The following is a 17,264-nucleotide window of genomic DNA, read 5'->3' on the forward strand; positions in this document are numbered from 1 at the left end:
GTTTTACTTTTGAGACAGAACATTGAAAAAAAAAATTATAGCCCATTCTTGAAAATGTAGTGATAGACCATACACTTCGTTAGCCAACATTTCAGTTTGTTCTGATGTGTCATCATTATTATATTTGAAGGGCTTTTTTAAGCATTTGGCATAGTAAATTTGTAGGATGCAATGAAAAAAGCAGTTGTCAAGTTCCAAATATACAATTACTTTTGCACTTGAGAACAGAAAGTCAAATAGATTGAATAACCAAGAATCCTTCAGGGTGTACATAAATTTGCATGTAGCTATCTGGGGATCTTTCCTACTTCTAGCTATTTCAGGCTATAGGTTGTATAAAAGACAGGTAGAAAAAACATTTTTGAACAGATTGTATGTAAATTAAATTCAGGCTTTAAGAGTATATCCATTTGATGTCATGAATAAACACAGCAATCATGTAGTATGAAGTGGAACAAGATTCACACACACAGAGGTAAACCTCTCCCACTACTCTGTATTGGAGAAAGTTATCTCATTTTCTCCACACTCATGTCTGTGCTCTCTGGGATTGCTGGTGCTCTCAGAATAGGTTATCAAACATCTGTGCTCACAAACAATGCAGTGGATAGTTTTTGTGAAGGAGAACTAGAAGACCTATAGTATTTTCAGTAAATTTGCATAGTTTTCCATAACTTGGTGAATGGTATTCACACTCAGATCATGTCTCTTCTACATGGTCAGATCAGTGTAAATGTGACTCTGGTTTAAATCTGGATCAGGCTACCACCACCTAGGTTAATGAATGCAGAAGCTTTTTTGAAAGTTGTAAAATGTTTTGAGACCAAATTATATAAGATGTGCACCTTTACTATGAGGAATGGCTTTGCTTTCAGAATTGTGTTCATATTTGTTCTCAAGGGAAAGTTTAAAATTACTTGGGAACACCAAAAAGATGGGAGTGTCAAAACTTCAGGTGACAAAAAGCAATTCATCTAATCACTGGGAAGAGGAAAATTGCTCATGCATAGCAAAAGAAAAATGAATTAAGTAGAGCTGAAAAGAAAATAAACCCAGAAGAAAAGCTAAGACTTCCAGTCTTTTTTCCCAGAGAGGCCGCTAACATGTCCTTGGAGGCAGTGGTGAAGCCTGGCATGGCATTTAGCCTCCTTCACTCACTCCTCTGACAGATGGCTGATGCTTAAGAGCTTGACTGAGACCAAAGTGTGACATTTAAACACCTCAACATTCTGCAGCCTAGGTGCTGTCCTGCAATTTTATTTTACAACTGGCATAAAAAATATGGATCAGCCTCTCTCAGATTTCCCACCACGAGTCACAGTGAAAGCCCAGTTATCTGTCCATGGGTACTGGATTCTCAGCACTGTCAGGCCACTGAGCTGCCCAGCACCGAGATTCACACTAATGCAAACCAGAATTTGTCTCAGGATGTGCTGTTCTTGTGTGGTGTGCATTGAGAATAATGTTCTCCTCATCTGCTGTTTTCATGATGCAGAAAGCCTTGGTCATAAGCCCCTCTGACTTCTCCTCTCCAAAAAGGAAAATCCCAGCCTTTGTTCTCACAGAAACTCAACCTCAGCTATTTTAGTTGCCTTTTTTCACGTTTCCTTGCTCTTCTGTGTTCATGGGCTATGGAGACTAGAAGCACACATGCATTTAAGGCTGTAAATTTCAAATATATGTTGTTGTTCTACCCTCAATGTCTTTTTTTATTGTAATATTTGGCTGGCTTTTTGGCTATCATTACACAGTAAGCCCCTGATTCAGAGAATTGGCCTGGATGATTCCAAGATCTCCTTCCTGAGTTTGGTTTCTAGTCCTAAGTTAAGCATTGTGTAGGCAGGGTTTAGATCGCTTATCCTAGGTCTATCAGCCCACTTTTTTTCTGTATTAAAGCTCATATGGCATCTTCTTGGCCCCTCAATTAAATGAGGTCCTTTGTGAGTGCCTCAATATTATCTGGAAGACCTAAATATTACCTGGAAATTTAGAAGTTTCTCTGGATCAGGTCATTGATGAATACATTGAACAAAAACTCAGCCCTAATACAAGTCCTGAGGGCAGTTAAATACTGACTCATCTTCAAAAGTGACCATTAAGATTTTAATCCCTGTTGTTTAAGCTGCTTTCAACCCATAAAAGTTTTCTACCAATCCTGCAGCAACCTTTTTTTTTTTTTTTTATGAGTGAATACTTGTCGTGGGCATATTAAAAATCTAAATGTATTACATCTGCTGCATTACCCTAGAGCTTGGGAAAGTTACTGACCCTGTGAGCAAGGATCTTACCAGTTACTTCAATATATCAGGAACAGATCTACATATATAAGAAACACTTATCTTTAGGTCATGAATCATGCTATTCAATAGACTGCTATTATTAAAAATATATAGAAAAAGAATGTTTGAAAGAAAAAAAATACAAAATGGGTGGCTGAGTTTTTAGATTCTTCCTTAATGAGAAAACAAACCAAGTGCCTGCAAATTATTCATGCTTGCTTTTTCTTTTTGTTAAATTGCAGATGGCGTTCATTCTTTATTATATGGCAATCGTTGGCCATGCTTTGTCTATAACATCCCTGTTGATCTCCTTGGCAATTTTCTTCTATTTCAAGTAAGTGTTTCTTACAGACGCTCTCTCTCCTTTCTCTGAAGCATCTCAACCAAAGGAAATTTTGGAAGGTGTCTTGGCAGTGAGAAGCAGCTTTTCTGAGTGTGTTTTTATATAATCCTGATGAAGAAGTCTGAGCACAAGCTCCTCTCACCAAGGGGACCCCTCCCAGTGGTGTGTAGCCAAGACCATGTTTTTATGTTTGTCAGGACTGGTGTGAAAGTGCAGCCCATGGGGAAATGGTGCAGCTGGGGATGCAGTAAAGCCTTTCATTTCCCTATTGCCTTATGTTCCTTGCACGTCCAGAGCTTGCCAGGCACCGTGACTGCATGGGGCAGTGGCTGGGAGCTCCAAGCTCCTCAATGCAACTACCTGCATCTGAGGCTGTAGGACTGAGCTGCTGAACTGAGTAGGTGCTGTCAGGACTCAGCCCTAAGAGTAAATCTGGCACCAGTGTGCAGCCTGTTATCCCCATTAAAATGAAAACCAGGAAAGGGCTGTATCAGAATTTTAAAGGAGACTAAACATATTCAGCTACTGTATGGCAGGTTAACTAGAGCATTTCAGTCTTGTTCTTTAGTGACCCTGTGTACTGTCAATTAGATGCCTCTGCCTCAACTGTCAAAAGGAGGATCAGGAAAAGATCAAGCCCCCAACATCAGCACCTCAAAGAATAAGACTAGGAAACATAGGAAAATTAAATAGTTGGACTTTTCATAGAATATAAGATTCTGTAAGATTGCAAATCCCAAATATGTGGATCCAAAATACAGGCTTTGAATTCTGGTAATTTCCAAAGAGGCAATTTGACAAGTGCCTGTGATATAGAGATAGCTAGAAACTCTGCCAAGTGAACTGATGAATTCCCTTCCCATCTAAGCAGATAAATAGCACAAAACCATAGCCACAGTAATGCTTTAAGAAAACTGGAAAGAGCACAGTTTCATCTGATTTGGAGCCCCATACTCTGGTCTGAGTTCTTTGTGACGATAAAGACAGGATCTGGTCGAAATAGGTGTGCTAAAGGGACCAGCAAGGTGGCTCCTTGCAGGAGCAAGGCAGGGTCAGCCTCTCTGACTCGCTCTGAGCTCTGACTCATGAACAACGCGTGATCTTGACCGGTCCCAGGCTGCACCCAAAGAGTGGCCTTTGCAGCAGCCTTCCAGACACTAACACACCTCCTCCTCTCCTTCCTCCTCTGCTTCTCCTTCCCCCTCCATGACTAAGCCATGACACAAAGGTTACAGGGAGAAAACAGAAAGGAATTAAACCAAAGTGCTTCATAATGGGAGGACAAAGAGGAAACCAAACTACAATCACAGGAAAGTGAGAATGAAGCTATGTGGGAGCAGGGCTCATGTAACCTTCAGCTGTTTTCCATCATCTGGCTATGACAACAATAGGTTATTTGACCTTCAGCTGAAGGGAAGCTGTCAATCAGACAGCCCATCAGATAGCAAGAGATGATTTCAGAACTGTATAATAGCCTTTGACTTCAGAGGCAGCTTGCAGGGATTGCAGTTTCCCACATAAAAGTTTTTGCTAGCGGAGATTTATTTTCAGTTCACTTCTGGGTATCAAGATTCATAATGATCTGGCATCACAGATGTTGCAGTACTTTTGGAAGGGAATAATGAATCAATAGTGATGAGCATCACTAAGTAATGCTAACTCATAACAGGAGAAAGTATTAATAGAGTGTCCAACATCTTCATGCATCGTCACAGTGTTGCAAGATTTCTTTAACTGCAGAGCGAGACCTCATTATCTTATTTAATAAAACACAAAAGAAAAGAGGTACTCCTACCTCCAAATCACTTCCAGTTGAATCATTAAAACAAAGACATTTGTGTAAAGACAGATGGGGAGTACAACAAATCTATATTAGTCAGAAGAATAGATGTTGTGTTATGAATGCACCTGCAGTCTAATTGCTGCCAAGGCTCTTAAAAGGAGTTGAAGGGTAATGGATGGAATGACATTTTGTGAAATTTTTGGGAGTTTTCCCTAGGGGCAAGGGAGAACATGGTGCAAAGCATGAAAAAGTTTTGATAACTAAACAGTGGGGGTGGAGAGGAAAATAAATGTCTAGGCGGGAAAATCAGTATTCTCAGTATTCGTACATGAGAAAAATGACAGACTCACAGTGCAATTCTGGGAGGAAAATATTCTGATTGTAATAGAGAAGTAGAGATAGGAGCTATAAAGTAAGGGTGACTGTGAGTAGATAAGAGAATTTATCTCTGAAAAAGGAAATGTAGGAGACAAAATCAGCGTGAAACACAGGGGAGCCACAGAAAACATAGGAGACTCTGAAGAAAATCTAAAGAGACAATGGATAGAGGCTTGGAGACACAAAAAGCTCACAAGTTTTAGACATGGATAACTGGCTTAGTTATACCTTCTTGCATAGTGATTTGCCAGAACCACACAAAATCACAGAATAAGTTGGATTGAAAGGGATCCTCAAGGATCGTGGAGTCCAACTCCTGGCCTTGCATAGGATCATCCCCAAGAGTCACACCATGTGCCCAAGAGTGAAGCAGAGTAGGGAGAATACTGAAAGGTGGTGGGGACAATGCCAAAAAATCTCCGAAAACATCACAAAGGAATGATTAGTAACACGAAAAGGGCCAGGAAGAGAGCTAAAACAGGTCAGAGGAGTAATCATTGAAACCAGCAGAAAGGATGAATCAAGTAAGGGTTTGGTTTTTGGTTTCTCCTCTTGGAGCAGACCAAGTCAGGCAGGTGTTGATGCCATTGTGACGGCAAACACTGAAGGTCAAATCAGAAAGTGAGAATATGGAAATAAATGCTAATGTTACAGGTGGACCTTTAACATGAAAGCTGTAATCAAGGAGGAAAGGGAATACTGAGGGAGAAGGAGGAGAAAGCAAAACTAAGAGAAGAGGGCAGGCGGGGAAAGGAGGCTGGGCAGCACACAAAGGAAACATGTACTGAGAGACAGTTCAATTTAACAGATGAATAAGACTGCCAAAAGTCAAGCAGAGCAATGAGGAAGGACAGGAATGGGAGCTGAGACACATCTGTCTGGCTGAGATTGTCACAAAAGACTCTCTGTACTGGAAACCACATAGAAAGGCACCTGGAGAGACAAGGGCCCTGCATTTCTGTGGCCAGGAGCTGAAGAGATTGTTCCCAGTAATAAGGAAATCTTTATTTCTTGGGAACAGAAATGATGTCACACCAGTCCTGTTCCCAGGGCTGCAAAAGAAAGACAAACGGTGGTAAGCATGTCATAGTGTCCCAAAAAAGTGAGGTTAAGTGACATAGGCAAGGTATTGTGGTGAAGTATAGGGAGGAAGGAAGACGGCACTGAATAAATACCTCTGGAGCTTAGGAGCAGAAAAGGAACATCAGACTAGATTTGTGATGGGGACAAATACAAGTGGAGTAAGCACAAGAGCATAGTGTAGCAAAAATAGCTCCCAAGAATGGTCCATTTCTGCCAATACCATGTCCTACAGTGAATCAAACTGAAAGTTCATTAACCCAGCCCCGTATCTGGTGCTCAATGTTTGCCAATAGCTGATGCCAAAGGAAGGCTGTAAAATAAGGACCAAGCGTACAGAGATACTCTCATTCCTAGCCACCAGGATCTGCATCTCATGGACACCCTGAACCAAAGATGCTGACTTGATAAACAGGGAGGTCCAAAGAAGGGATAAGCTTTGCTGGATAATGACAACTATAATGAGAAAGATTAGCTCAAGCTAAAAGAAGAATTCAATGTAATGACTTGGAAAATAGGTGTAAGAAAAACAAAGAATAAATGGCAGGTGACCAAAGGGCTAAAGAAGGGAAATAAATCAAGGAAGCAAGCAAAATAAGCAGAAAAGGGTTCAATTGGCTAGATTAGCTCTCTTTTTGAAGAGAGTGCATTTTGCATTGGCCTCCACATGCAGAGGAGAAGAAAGCCACCACCTGTGCTCCATTCCAGGCTGTAAAAGACTCCTAGTGCTGAGCTTGCCCCCAGCAAGACAGTAATATTTCTTAGCTGTTCTTTACCTAGCTGTTTTGTCTTCTTGCTCTCAGTGCTCACTGAACAGCACAGCGTTGTCTAACAGCTCCATGACTGCCTTTCTGTCAGCCTGATGCTATGTTCTGGGGCATGGAGAGCTGCAGGGGCCTTTTTCTCTGGCTCAGAGATGTATGAAGAGGTGACATGAGGATTTGGGTATGAATTAGAATCTGGAGATGGTTCAGGTCTGAAACTACAGTCATGATTTGGTTTCACAAGTATTCTCAAAACTTACCTTGTGAAACTCTGCTACCCACAATAGCATAAATCCTACCCTCCCCAAAACCAGTGATTTCAAGACATTTCTTCTCCTTCTGAGCAGGAAAACTACCTCCTCTACTTTGGGATCTCAGCTGGAGTTTGAAATATGCAGGGTACCAACCCAAATCCCCCTGTAATTTAAGGAGATTCCTGCCCAAATTCCCATTCTGTCTCACTACTAATTCCTGAAGTAGGAAATTATTTTCATCTGAGTATTTGAGAAATTGAGTCTCCAGGGAACAGTTACTTATAAAGCAGTATTCCTGATATTCATTACTTGTATCACGCACATGCAAAAATTCTCAGGGTTCTGCTTCACCACTTAATATCTCAATTACCATGAATTTAAAAAGGCATCAGGGGCTAAGAATGTAGCTGGACAGGTCTTTACAACATGGTCTAAAAACCGTGTGGTGCTAAACAGGTGTAAAAACAAACCCAGAAATTTTTCAGGGGTTATGGCTGCAATGCAAGGCATGTATTTTCCAATTATGCCTTGCCAAAAGACATTCTTGAGGGACTGTTGCCAGAAAGAGCTTGTTAAAGTGACATCAGAGGAAAAATACTAATTTATGACATGTGTTACATATTTTTCAGGAGCCTCAGCTGTCAAAGGATAACACTGCATAAGAATTTGTTTTTTTCCTATGTGCTGAACTCCATGTTCACCATTGCTCACCTCATTGCTGTTGTCCCAAACCCAGGCCTTGTAAAAAGGGATCCTGTAAGTACTGCATGACTCCTCTCCATCCTAGCACCCAAGTAAAATCACTATGGCCATGCCAAAACCAAGAATTCCCATCCCTCAGCTAATGATAGCCATCTGGGAAAACACATACAGAGGGTGCAGATTCTGAGAATTTCACTCAAACTTGCTCTGATCTTTCACCAAGCAATAAAAATCTTTGAACCTTGTACAAGCCCCAGCCTTGCTCCAGCCAGCCCATTCACACAAGTATGTGTCAGACCTCCACTGCTCCCAGCAATAACTCCCTGATGATTCCCAGCAAAGGCCCTGAGGTGATGGATGACTTGGTGACTGCCAGTCCTTCTTCACATGCACACACACTGTGTGTGGGAGGGACAGGATGGAAAGAGAGATGGCTTTTTTCAATATAACGCACAAAAAGGTCTATTTGCTGCATTTTTTTAACTTGGGAGGCAGTAAATCAACACATTAGTTACCTTCACTGTGCTTAGATAGTGATGCAAATTGTGTCAGCCCTTCAGCTGATAAATATGGCAGATTTCAGTCATCCAGCTCTGATCTTCCTCCCTAACCCAGCAATCACATTGTACTCAGTCTTACAGCAGCCCCAGCCAATGTGAAATTAAGGCAAACGTGATAATTTCAAGTTTCATTTTAACACTAATCAGCTTGTAGTCTAATAAGATCATTCAATTATGATTCAACCATTTATCTGCCTCTAATTTCATGGAAGGAACTAAATATCTTCACCTGATATTATCTGATCATATGTGTGTCTCTCAAATGTGTGCTGATTAAGTAAGTTAATTAAAGCAGAAAATATATAGCCTAAAGAAAACATCACCAGCCTCAGAGACCATCTGGAGATTAAAAAGTAGAAGAGCAGAAGAATAATTTAAAAATCGCACATTTTGTTTCTCCTCCTTGCATAGCATCATGTGTAGATAGCCTGTGCAAGAGATGTAATGCTTGATATTTGAAGATAAAAAGCTGACAGATGATATCAGGCACCTAAATTGAGGTAAAATCATTACCTCAGGGTTAAGAATAAAGCTTTCTGACAGCACAAATAAATTATCTGAAATGGTTTAACCTAAAAGTTGAGGGCATGGGAAGGAGTCCTGTGTTGCAGGATTTCATTAAAGAACAGTTTCTAGTGCCTTTTGCTCTGATCTTTACTGGAAGCGAAATCTGTACACCAGTGAAGTCAGAGGCTCCCATATGGCCACAGAAAAAGTTCCAGCCCACTGAGCATCATCTGATGAAATCCCCCACCTCCATTGCTATGGCACAACCAGGATAAAAGTGACACCAGTGGGTACCTTTGGAGGCCGTGGAGCCCCAAAGCAGAGCAGGGTTCATGACCCACGCTCAGCTCTCGGGTCTGCTCAGAATGTGAAGAGGAGCCTAAATGCTCAACATAGTCATGGAGATGACTCAGGGTGTCCTGTTAACAAAACTGGCTGCACTTATTGGCTAAGTAGATGTTTGGATGAGCAAAGCCCTTGTTTTGCAGTTTCTTCTTCCAAGCCAAATTTGCATGCCTTTGACTCAGCACTGAAAGGCTGTCTACAGACAAGGTACAAAACTTGAGGTCAGAAGATCTGGGGTCTCTCAAGTATGGTACCATCAATTATGGGATAAGGGTACACTCACTGCTTGCTCTTGCCTCACATTCTAGATTTCCCTCCCAAAAAAATAAAAAAAAGAATAAAAAGGAGGTGAGGTGACCTGCTAATGTGTTCAGTCTCCTGACCTTACTAGAAACTGTATCCTGTTAGCTTAGTAACATAATAAAATTGTAAGTTTGTGAGTAGGAAAATAAAATTAACAGACAGGAGCACATTTTTGACATATGATGAAATTACAGAAAATCCCTATGTGAGTATATGAAGACTTAGAGGATTTATGTTTAAAATGAAAAAAAAAAAATCCCATAATATTTTTATGCTGATGCCTATAAACATAGCGAATTAAAGCCTTACAGGTTGGATTTTTTTCTATTCCTACTGCACCCTCTGTTTTAATAAGTCCATTTGAAGACTACTGCTTCTGATTTCCTCTAGTTTGCTGCACTTATCCACTTTCTACACTTGCATCTTTGGAGCTTCACAGGCTGATGTATGTTTTAGTTTGTTTTAACATACTCAGTTTTAGTATGTACAGAAATACTGAAGTGTGTAAATTGAATTTCAAGCATTGATATCACTCATGGCGGCCATATATGGAGATGAAGTTGCTGGTATTTATTCTGCAAAATAATAAATGTGTTTCCACTCCAGTAGTTCCTGCTTTTTTTTCCCCTACCTAAAGTTCCACAATAGTTTTTAAATGTGAAATGCCATGGGAAAATACTTTCAGTGATTCATAATTTATGAGGATATCAACAAATCCATGTAATTTTGAAACAAGAAGGATTGATTTCTTAAACAACAAAGAGAAAAGTCAGGAGGAGCAAGAGAGAAAATTCCTTCCTAACACCAAGACACCCCCATTCTCCCTGTGACCCAGGGAGAAACGACATGAGACAATCCAAAGCATCATTTACATGAGGAGATTCTGTACCACATCCCTACTCACATTGCTGCTAAGAGATAAATCCTTTGATGATCACTCTGCTCATGTAAAATGGTAAGTCAGCCACATTTACAATAATCCTCATTTGCTTATTTACTTCATGTTTTCTGGTTATACAATTTTGTCTCTCTCTGTCTCTCTTTCTGTTGAATTTATCTGGATCTGAAATCACGGAAAAGAAAGATCTGAGTCCATGAGGCCATACAAGAAATGAAGAAGCAACGGACAAAGTTCAAAGATATTTAAACAAAAATAAACAGGACACGTATATGGACACTTATTTACATATACTGAAAATTTTGACTGTTGTATCTGAACTAGGAACTGCATTAATTACTTTATTACTGGAACTGCATTTATAGGAAGAGCTATCATCTATCACCTTCCTAAATGAGTCTGACCCACAGTAGAAGGGTGATTTGTGGATAGCACAGATTATGTTCTCCATTAAAACCTCCAGAAATATAAACAAAACTCTTCCTGCCAAATCTCTCAATATAGTCTTACACATCTGTATTTTTCATTTTCTATATTCCCCAAAAGCAGTAATTTTAATACTCAGTATTGATTGGAGTAAAAGGAAGTTGTATCTAATCTACCTGAAGGGGCAGCTCTGCCAATGAGAAACTGAGCAACTGGGCTCAGCAAAACTCAGCTGAGCAAAACTCAGCTCCATGGGCATCATATAAATATGCTTTTAGGTGGAGCTAAGTTTGGTCACAAATTAGTAATGTCTCAGTAATTAGAACCTCTTCCACAAAAGCTTTTGGAGATCTTACTGGGTTTTTTTCTCTTTCATGTTCTAGTAGAGATATCAGTTCTCTTCCTTCTGCAGGTTCTCTGTAGCCTCTTCATCTTTTACATGGTAGTTTCACCCTTGCTTCTGTCATTGTATGGTGTGAAAGTTTATATTTGTTGAGGCCACAGCAAGGGCCAGTTCTCCTAGGAGCCCTGTGTGGGTCTCCTGCTTGGCCATGTTATGTCAGAGGGCGAGGACACAGCATCCATTCAGGCACACTCCAATCTCACTGTCGAGTCCCATCTCATTGCCACACAGCTTCTTTAGGCTTTAATGTGCAAACAATCTGTACACCCTCTTGCAGGGTTCAGTAGCAGACCTGGTATGGAGGAACCCAAAGCAATTCCGGTTTAATTACATGTGTCATGATTTCATTTCCTCCTAGCAGCACCTGTAACTAACACAGCCCTTGAACAGGGGGGGATGAGAGGATGAAGGCTGTTTTTCCCTCCTTGTGTAGATCCTGAGCTAGCTTATCTGATGGTGCAACATGTACTCTGTTTCTGGCAGGAGCACGTAGTCCCTCTCCCTTTGCAAGCATCTCACTGAGCTTGCTGACACTGTGGGCATGAGGAGGGAGCACAAGGGGCACTCGGTTACCTTTTCTGCCCAAAACCCATCTCCTGGAACAAGCAAGCCTTCTAACCAGTAAGATGCTTCCATTCAGCATTATAAGTTAGACCAAGAGAGCACAAAGACTGGTGCCTACTAACATTAAAGATTTTTAAACAAGGCCGTGGTAGTAGCAGTACTAAAAATTCTGGCTTTCTGGTGGACACTACAACACTATAAATAATCTCTCCATTAACAAAATAAAGTGAAAACCACGAGTGCCCAATTGTGCTAGGTTTTCCTCCCTACCACAGTTAAAGCAAATCAGTAGAAATAAAATACTGAGCTGTGTGGACAGATGACAATTGTAAAAGAATAGTTACCGTGATTTATGGGGTTCCTTTATTGGTATTCCCCTGTTCCCAATGGAATAGAGAGGCAATGTAAGACAAGAAAGCAAAGGAAATTTGCAGTATTTCAGAAAGAGTGTCAATTTGGGTATATTTTCACCATATAAATATTATCTTTTCACATATTCTTACTTTCATTTCCTGCTGATCTAGCCTGCCAGAGCAGGAGGGGTTTAAAATATCTTTTTATCAAATGTGGTGTTCATAAACTATGCCAGTGAGGACAAATGGCAAAACTGCTGCTCCATGTGAGTTATCTTCCTTGGTAGTCCCAGCAGTCCTCCTTATGGAGCAGACTTCCCTGGAAACAGAAAAAGTGGAGATCCAGAAAGGAAAAGCGCGCTTCAATCTTCTGAGATGTTTCATGTATGATACTTGGGGTAGAGCTTTAGGAGGTGTCATTCTTGTAAATTTTTTTTTTTTAATTGTGACTATTTTCACAATTTTCCTGTCACTCTCAAAGCATCTCTAAAGTCTTTTTTCTTAGTACATCTGTTTCTCCATCCAGCTTCCATTAGGTTACTTATAGGAGCCTCAGCAGCCAGTTTAGCCACCAAGAGTTGACACAGAGCCTGGGCAATTGTGAAATCAACAGAATGAGAGTAAGAACAGGAAGATTTGGCACTCATGTTGAAGGTTAGGGAGACGTTGTCTCGACTAAGAGGAATTTCTGAATTTAGCACAGCACCGTATCACATTGCTGAGGTTCATAGTTGTGGCTGAGCCCAGGAGGTGCAAGCAAGAACAGTTCCTGATGTTCATGTGCCTGCAGAGGGTGCCACAGGAGGTGACAGGGAATCAAAATTCCCACTCTATCTATGCCCTCATCCACAAAGAAAGGAAGAGATGATAGCTTTCATGTAGCCAAATCCAAAGGTTTTCATATGAAAATAACTCAGATTCTATCAGATCCTGTGGATGGCCTGTTATTTAGGAGCCTGAGTGCCATTTCCTCCAGAAATGTCTTTCCAGAAAGGACCTTGTAATGCAAAACACGTTGTTGCCTGGAAGCTGAAGGCATCAAATCCCAGGGCTCATTCCCAGGTGTTCTGTCTGCATCTTTTCTGCTTCAGTGAAGTAGACCTGCACTCAAATACCCAGTAAAAGTCCAAACTTCAGATGTAAATATCTGTGAAGTCAGATTTAACCTGTCATTCTGCCTAGTCATTATGCATCTGCACCACCTCTGGACCCTGCAGCTCTGCCATTGTGGCAGTGAGAAGTGAGACTCCCAGCATAGTTGTTCCCAAAATCAGTAGAATCTCAGCACCCTGGTTCTTGCTGTTCTCTTGTTTAGCCAAGTGGCCATTTGCAGCCATGAGGCTGTTAAAGCAAAGCACACCTGGCTTTATGCAAAATGAGTGAATCCATTCCAGATTTGCTGAAATTAATGACGTGTCTCCAGAAGTGCTGCTCAAGAAAGGTGTGCTTACTTTATCCTCAGATCTGAGCTGTAGCAGTCTCCAAATTTGTCATCCACAGTATGGAACTGCGTTTGACTTGGATGCCTTACTGAGGCTTTTTTTGTTTTTCCTTTTGCTCTTCCTAAGAGATGGGAGAGGTGACAAAGTGAAGATGATGTGAAAATTTGCTACAGTACCTGGGCGACCATAAGTTTCTGTCAATTGTGCTGTCTCCAATGCATCTGAGAGCCTGAAAGTTAAACAGATTATGTCATTAGTCCCTAAAAACACAGGCACAGAAAAATGTCAAGTAGCCACTCCTAAATGTCAGATCAACAAGTACAGGTGCTAACAGTTTCCTTTTTGTGGATTCTGTGTTACACTGTATGGACATGACACACCCTAATGAACTTGGGTCTTACACAAGGCCTCCCACATTCATAGAACATTTAAGCAGCTCAGGTGTTGATATTTCTCTGTGCATATAAAGCAACTATGTCTAGAAACACTCAGGGTGTCTCTCCAAGTTTTCCTTGAAATATGCCTTTAAAAGGGTCTACCTGAAATGGGAGAAATTTGAGTATGAATTGCCCAAAAAGATTTTTCAAAATCCTTCAAAATGTGGATTCTTGGAAAAATAATTCCCTTTAGAAGCACAGTACCATAATGTTTCCAAAACACAATACTCTCCCTGATACTGTGCTGCCACAGCTATATTCTTCACTGGAATTTGGCTGATTAAATGGCAGTGCTTCCTGTAGAGGCAGCTGTGTCTGAATCCAAGACAATTTACCTCACTCTAAAGCAGGTGGCTGAAACAGTTCAGGTGAATTAATTGCAGTGTGCTCCTTCCTCTCCAAGGACTACATCATCCTGCACATCTATATCATGAAGACAGACATGCCCTTCAATGACTGCTGTGCAGACCAGCAGTGTTGCCCATTTTCATGCCCCTGCTACCCTGTAATTCTTGAAGGTATTTAAGAACAAACAGAAGTAACCTGAATCAGAAGAGAAAAAAATGAAAGAACATCAAGGTGCCTTTACAGATGACAGCTAAACATGTGGAATATGGTTATGGAAGAAGAAAAAAGTAATGATTTTTTAGCAGGAGTTAAACATCAAGAGGCTTGGATTAGTTATGTAGGCAACTTTAAATTTAGTTGGCAGGGTGAGCTATTATTGGCCGATAATAGGTCAGTTGTTTGGATAATTGAGCTGCTTTGCTCACCATCTCACCTCTGAGTGGCTTGTGCTTGCATACACCTAAATGACTGACACTGGAATTTTCTGGAATCCTCTTGGCCCAACATCCTTTGAAGGGTTGGTGGCTCTACCTAGCAGTGGGTTACCCCAGGAAAGATACTGGAGCAGCATCTGAGTACATCTAGAGAGTTAAAACACTCAAGGTCAGACAAGTCTTACATTTGGATACCTGCTTTGTAGACATGTACAGATGACCTAGTCATCCCATGCTAAAGATAGACAAAATTACATTCAGGGTGCTATCCGTCTGGCTTATTTTAGATAAAACCTTTAGGATGAGATAATATTTACTATAATCTCCATCATCCCTATCATTATCTTTTGATTACAGGAGCAACAGATTGGGTGTCTATATTTAGTATCACGGATCCCAGTTGTATCACTAAAAAACTCTTGGAGCATTTAACTGAATTGTGAGGGGATATATTCATGTCATCAAAGCTATATGTGTACCTAGTCCCCAGGAAACGCTTTTGCAGGTCTAGATCTTACACCTCAAATATAAGGTGGATGCAATTGGCTGTTGGATATACTCCATGCAAATTTTAACTACCCTGGCTCAGGGCTCAATGCCCAGAGCTCAGCTGTGCCTGGATACAGATTTGAACAACCTCTGCCTTGTCCTATCCTCCCGTGCCTGGTGGCTCCTGCTCTGCTCTCATGGTAGAGGACAGGTACCTGGAATAGCTGGAGCTCTAAACCCTTTTTATCAGAGATTGCCTCCCTCCACTGGGAGAAGGTGGCAGCAGATCCTGTCCAAATGAACAGCAAGTTGCACTATCTTGTGCTATTTTTTCACACAGCTCTGCCCTTGTTTTCTCTCCCTTTTCACTGGCCTCTCTGCTCTCCTCCATCAGTCAGGCTCATATCTACAATGGCTTCCTGAAAAGCTGCCTCTCTTTGGCAACACCACTGGGAAACCAAGCTGATAAAGCCCCTCGGGAATGCTGAGGCTGTTTTGTTTTGCCTCACACCCTGTGTCACACTTGCCGTGGTGCATCCTGCAGGTGAAGAGCCAGTGGTCACTGCACGCTGAGACAGTGCCACATGTGCTGTGAGAACCCCTCCGGCCCTGCAGTGCAGGGACAACTATAGCTACAGCAGCCAGGACTCAGGTATGTGCAGATGTAGCCTTATTAATTTCCTGTCCAGAATGTGTAAATCTGGGCTGGCTGCTTTGCTACAGCATCAACATGGACACACGTGCTGTTAAGAACATCCCCTGTTGTTTAATTTCATATTTTGCTCTCTTGTAACACAAAACCTAGGAGCCCTCTGAGCAACTGTGTACATTTCACTCTGTAAGTAGTTTAAAAGTATATTAAAACATTAATCTTCTTCCAAGCCCCAGTATGCCAGGTTTCTGACTGGAACACAGCTTAATGGATGACTCATTGCAGATACATTGTATAATGGTGTGATGTTCTGATAGTCAGTGATTTACAGCTACAATACTTAGCACGGTCTTGCTTTGGAAAATCCTTTTATTGCTTATTTGTAGAACATATGGATACTTGGAATTTAAGAATATTTTCATAGAATAATGTAATATTAGTCAGAATAGTCAGGAAAAAAACCTGCCATTTTTTAAGGCAGAGCAGTAATCAAACTTGAAGCTACTACTTTCAAATGCTAAGTTTAGATTATTTGAGAATATATTGTATTGCCTTCAAAATGAATTTGAATAAACCATATCTGGCCTCCATGGCAAGCTGGAATCTCTTTGAAGAGGGTGCTTTGGTCCTATGCACTGGGGACGTTTCCCAGAGGTGGAGAGGAACTAGAATAATAAGGCCAAATATATGTTTATTTCCCTTTAAACAAAGAAGTGTACAGCTATAATGATGGCTCATATAGCTGGCTTGGTTTAAAATCCATACCCTTGGCTGACCTGTCCTCAGCAATTTATTTGAAATGTCAGTGGGGGACATTTCAGTGGATAGTGAGCATTGGAGAAGGGATATCATTATGCATGCTGAGGGGCTTTCCCACACTTGTTTTCCATAGGGCAGGCTGTCTGGAGTTAACAAGGACTGATGTAAAGCACAGACCTCCCAACCTGCCAACCTGAGTTCCTTTACCTGGGACAGCACTGCAGGAATGGGCACACACAGGAATCTGCACAACTTTACTGTGCCAAAACACAGCCAAGCCTTTTGCTCTACTGAATTACTAGGACAACATCCTCAAACAATTAGAAGGTTTATTTCATATTAAATTTTGTTATTATTGTGGAAAGAGGAGTTCTGGGGTTAAGTAGTTCAAGAGTTTTGTCTTGATTTGCCTCGATGAGTAGTGATGGTAATTAAGGGTGCAGTTTTCTGTCCATAAGCTATTAACTAATAGCCATCTTATAGCCATCTTAACAGAGAAATGACAAGCATATGTGATGAGAGGCTGCTGGATTAGCTGAGGAGAGCACTATGCCAATTACATTATTGTGCAATTGCAGGGTCCTGTATAGGACCTTTGGGACTTCTTTGGCAGGACAGGAACATTAACAGTGTTTATAACATGCCAATGTGCCCTGCAAAATATCATAGACACCTTTTCTATCTCTTTTTAGTAAAAGGAGAGTAAATTGTTTTATTTCTCCTCTGGGAAATGTTCCAGAATCCTTTTGAAGTGCTTATGT

General features: G+C 41.0%; 1 protein-coding gene across 3 annotated transcripts in view; it reads left to right on the forward strand.

Moving 5' to 3' along the window:
- Positions 1–17,264, forward strand: part of CALCR (calcitonin receptor) — a 155,268-nt gene that overhangs the window by 107,830 nt on the left and 30,174 nt on the right. For all 3 annotated transcript variants that reach the window (XM_063412197.1, XM_063412215.1, XM_063412206.1), the window contains exons 6-7: positions 2,522–2,613; positions 7,511–7,637. In XM_063412197.1, the coding sequence (XP_063268267.1) occupies positions 2,522–2,613; positions 7,511–7,637 (219 nt within the window). The remainder of the gene's footprint in view (positions 1–2,521; positions 2,614–7,510; positions 7,638–17,264) is intronic.

This window comes from Prinia subflava, chromosome 1 (genome assembly GCF_021018805.1).
Source record: "Prinia subflava isolate CZ2003 ecotype Zambia chromosome 1, Cam_Psub_1.2, whole genome shotgun sequence".
NCBI classification, from domain to species: Eukaryota; Metazoa; Chordata; class Aves; order Passeriformes; family Cisticolidae; genus Prinia; species Prinia subflava.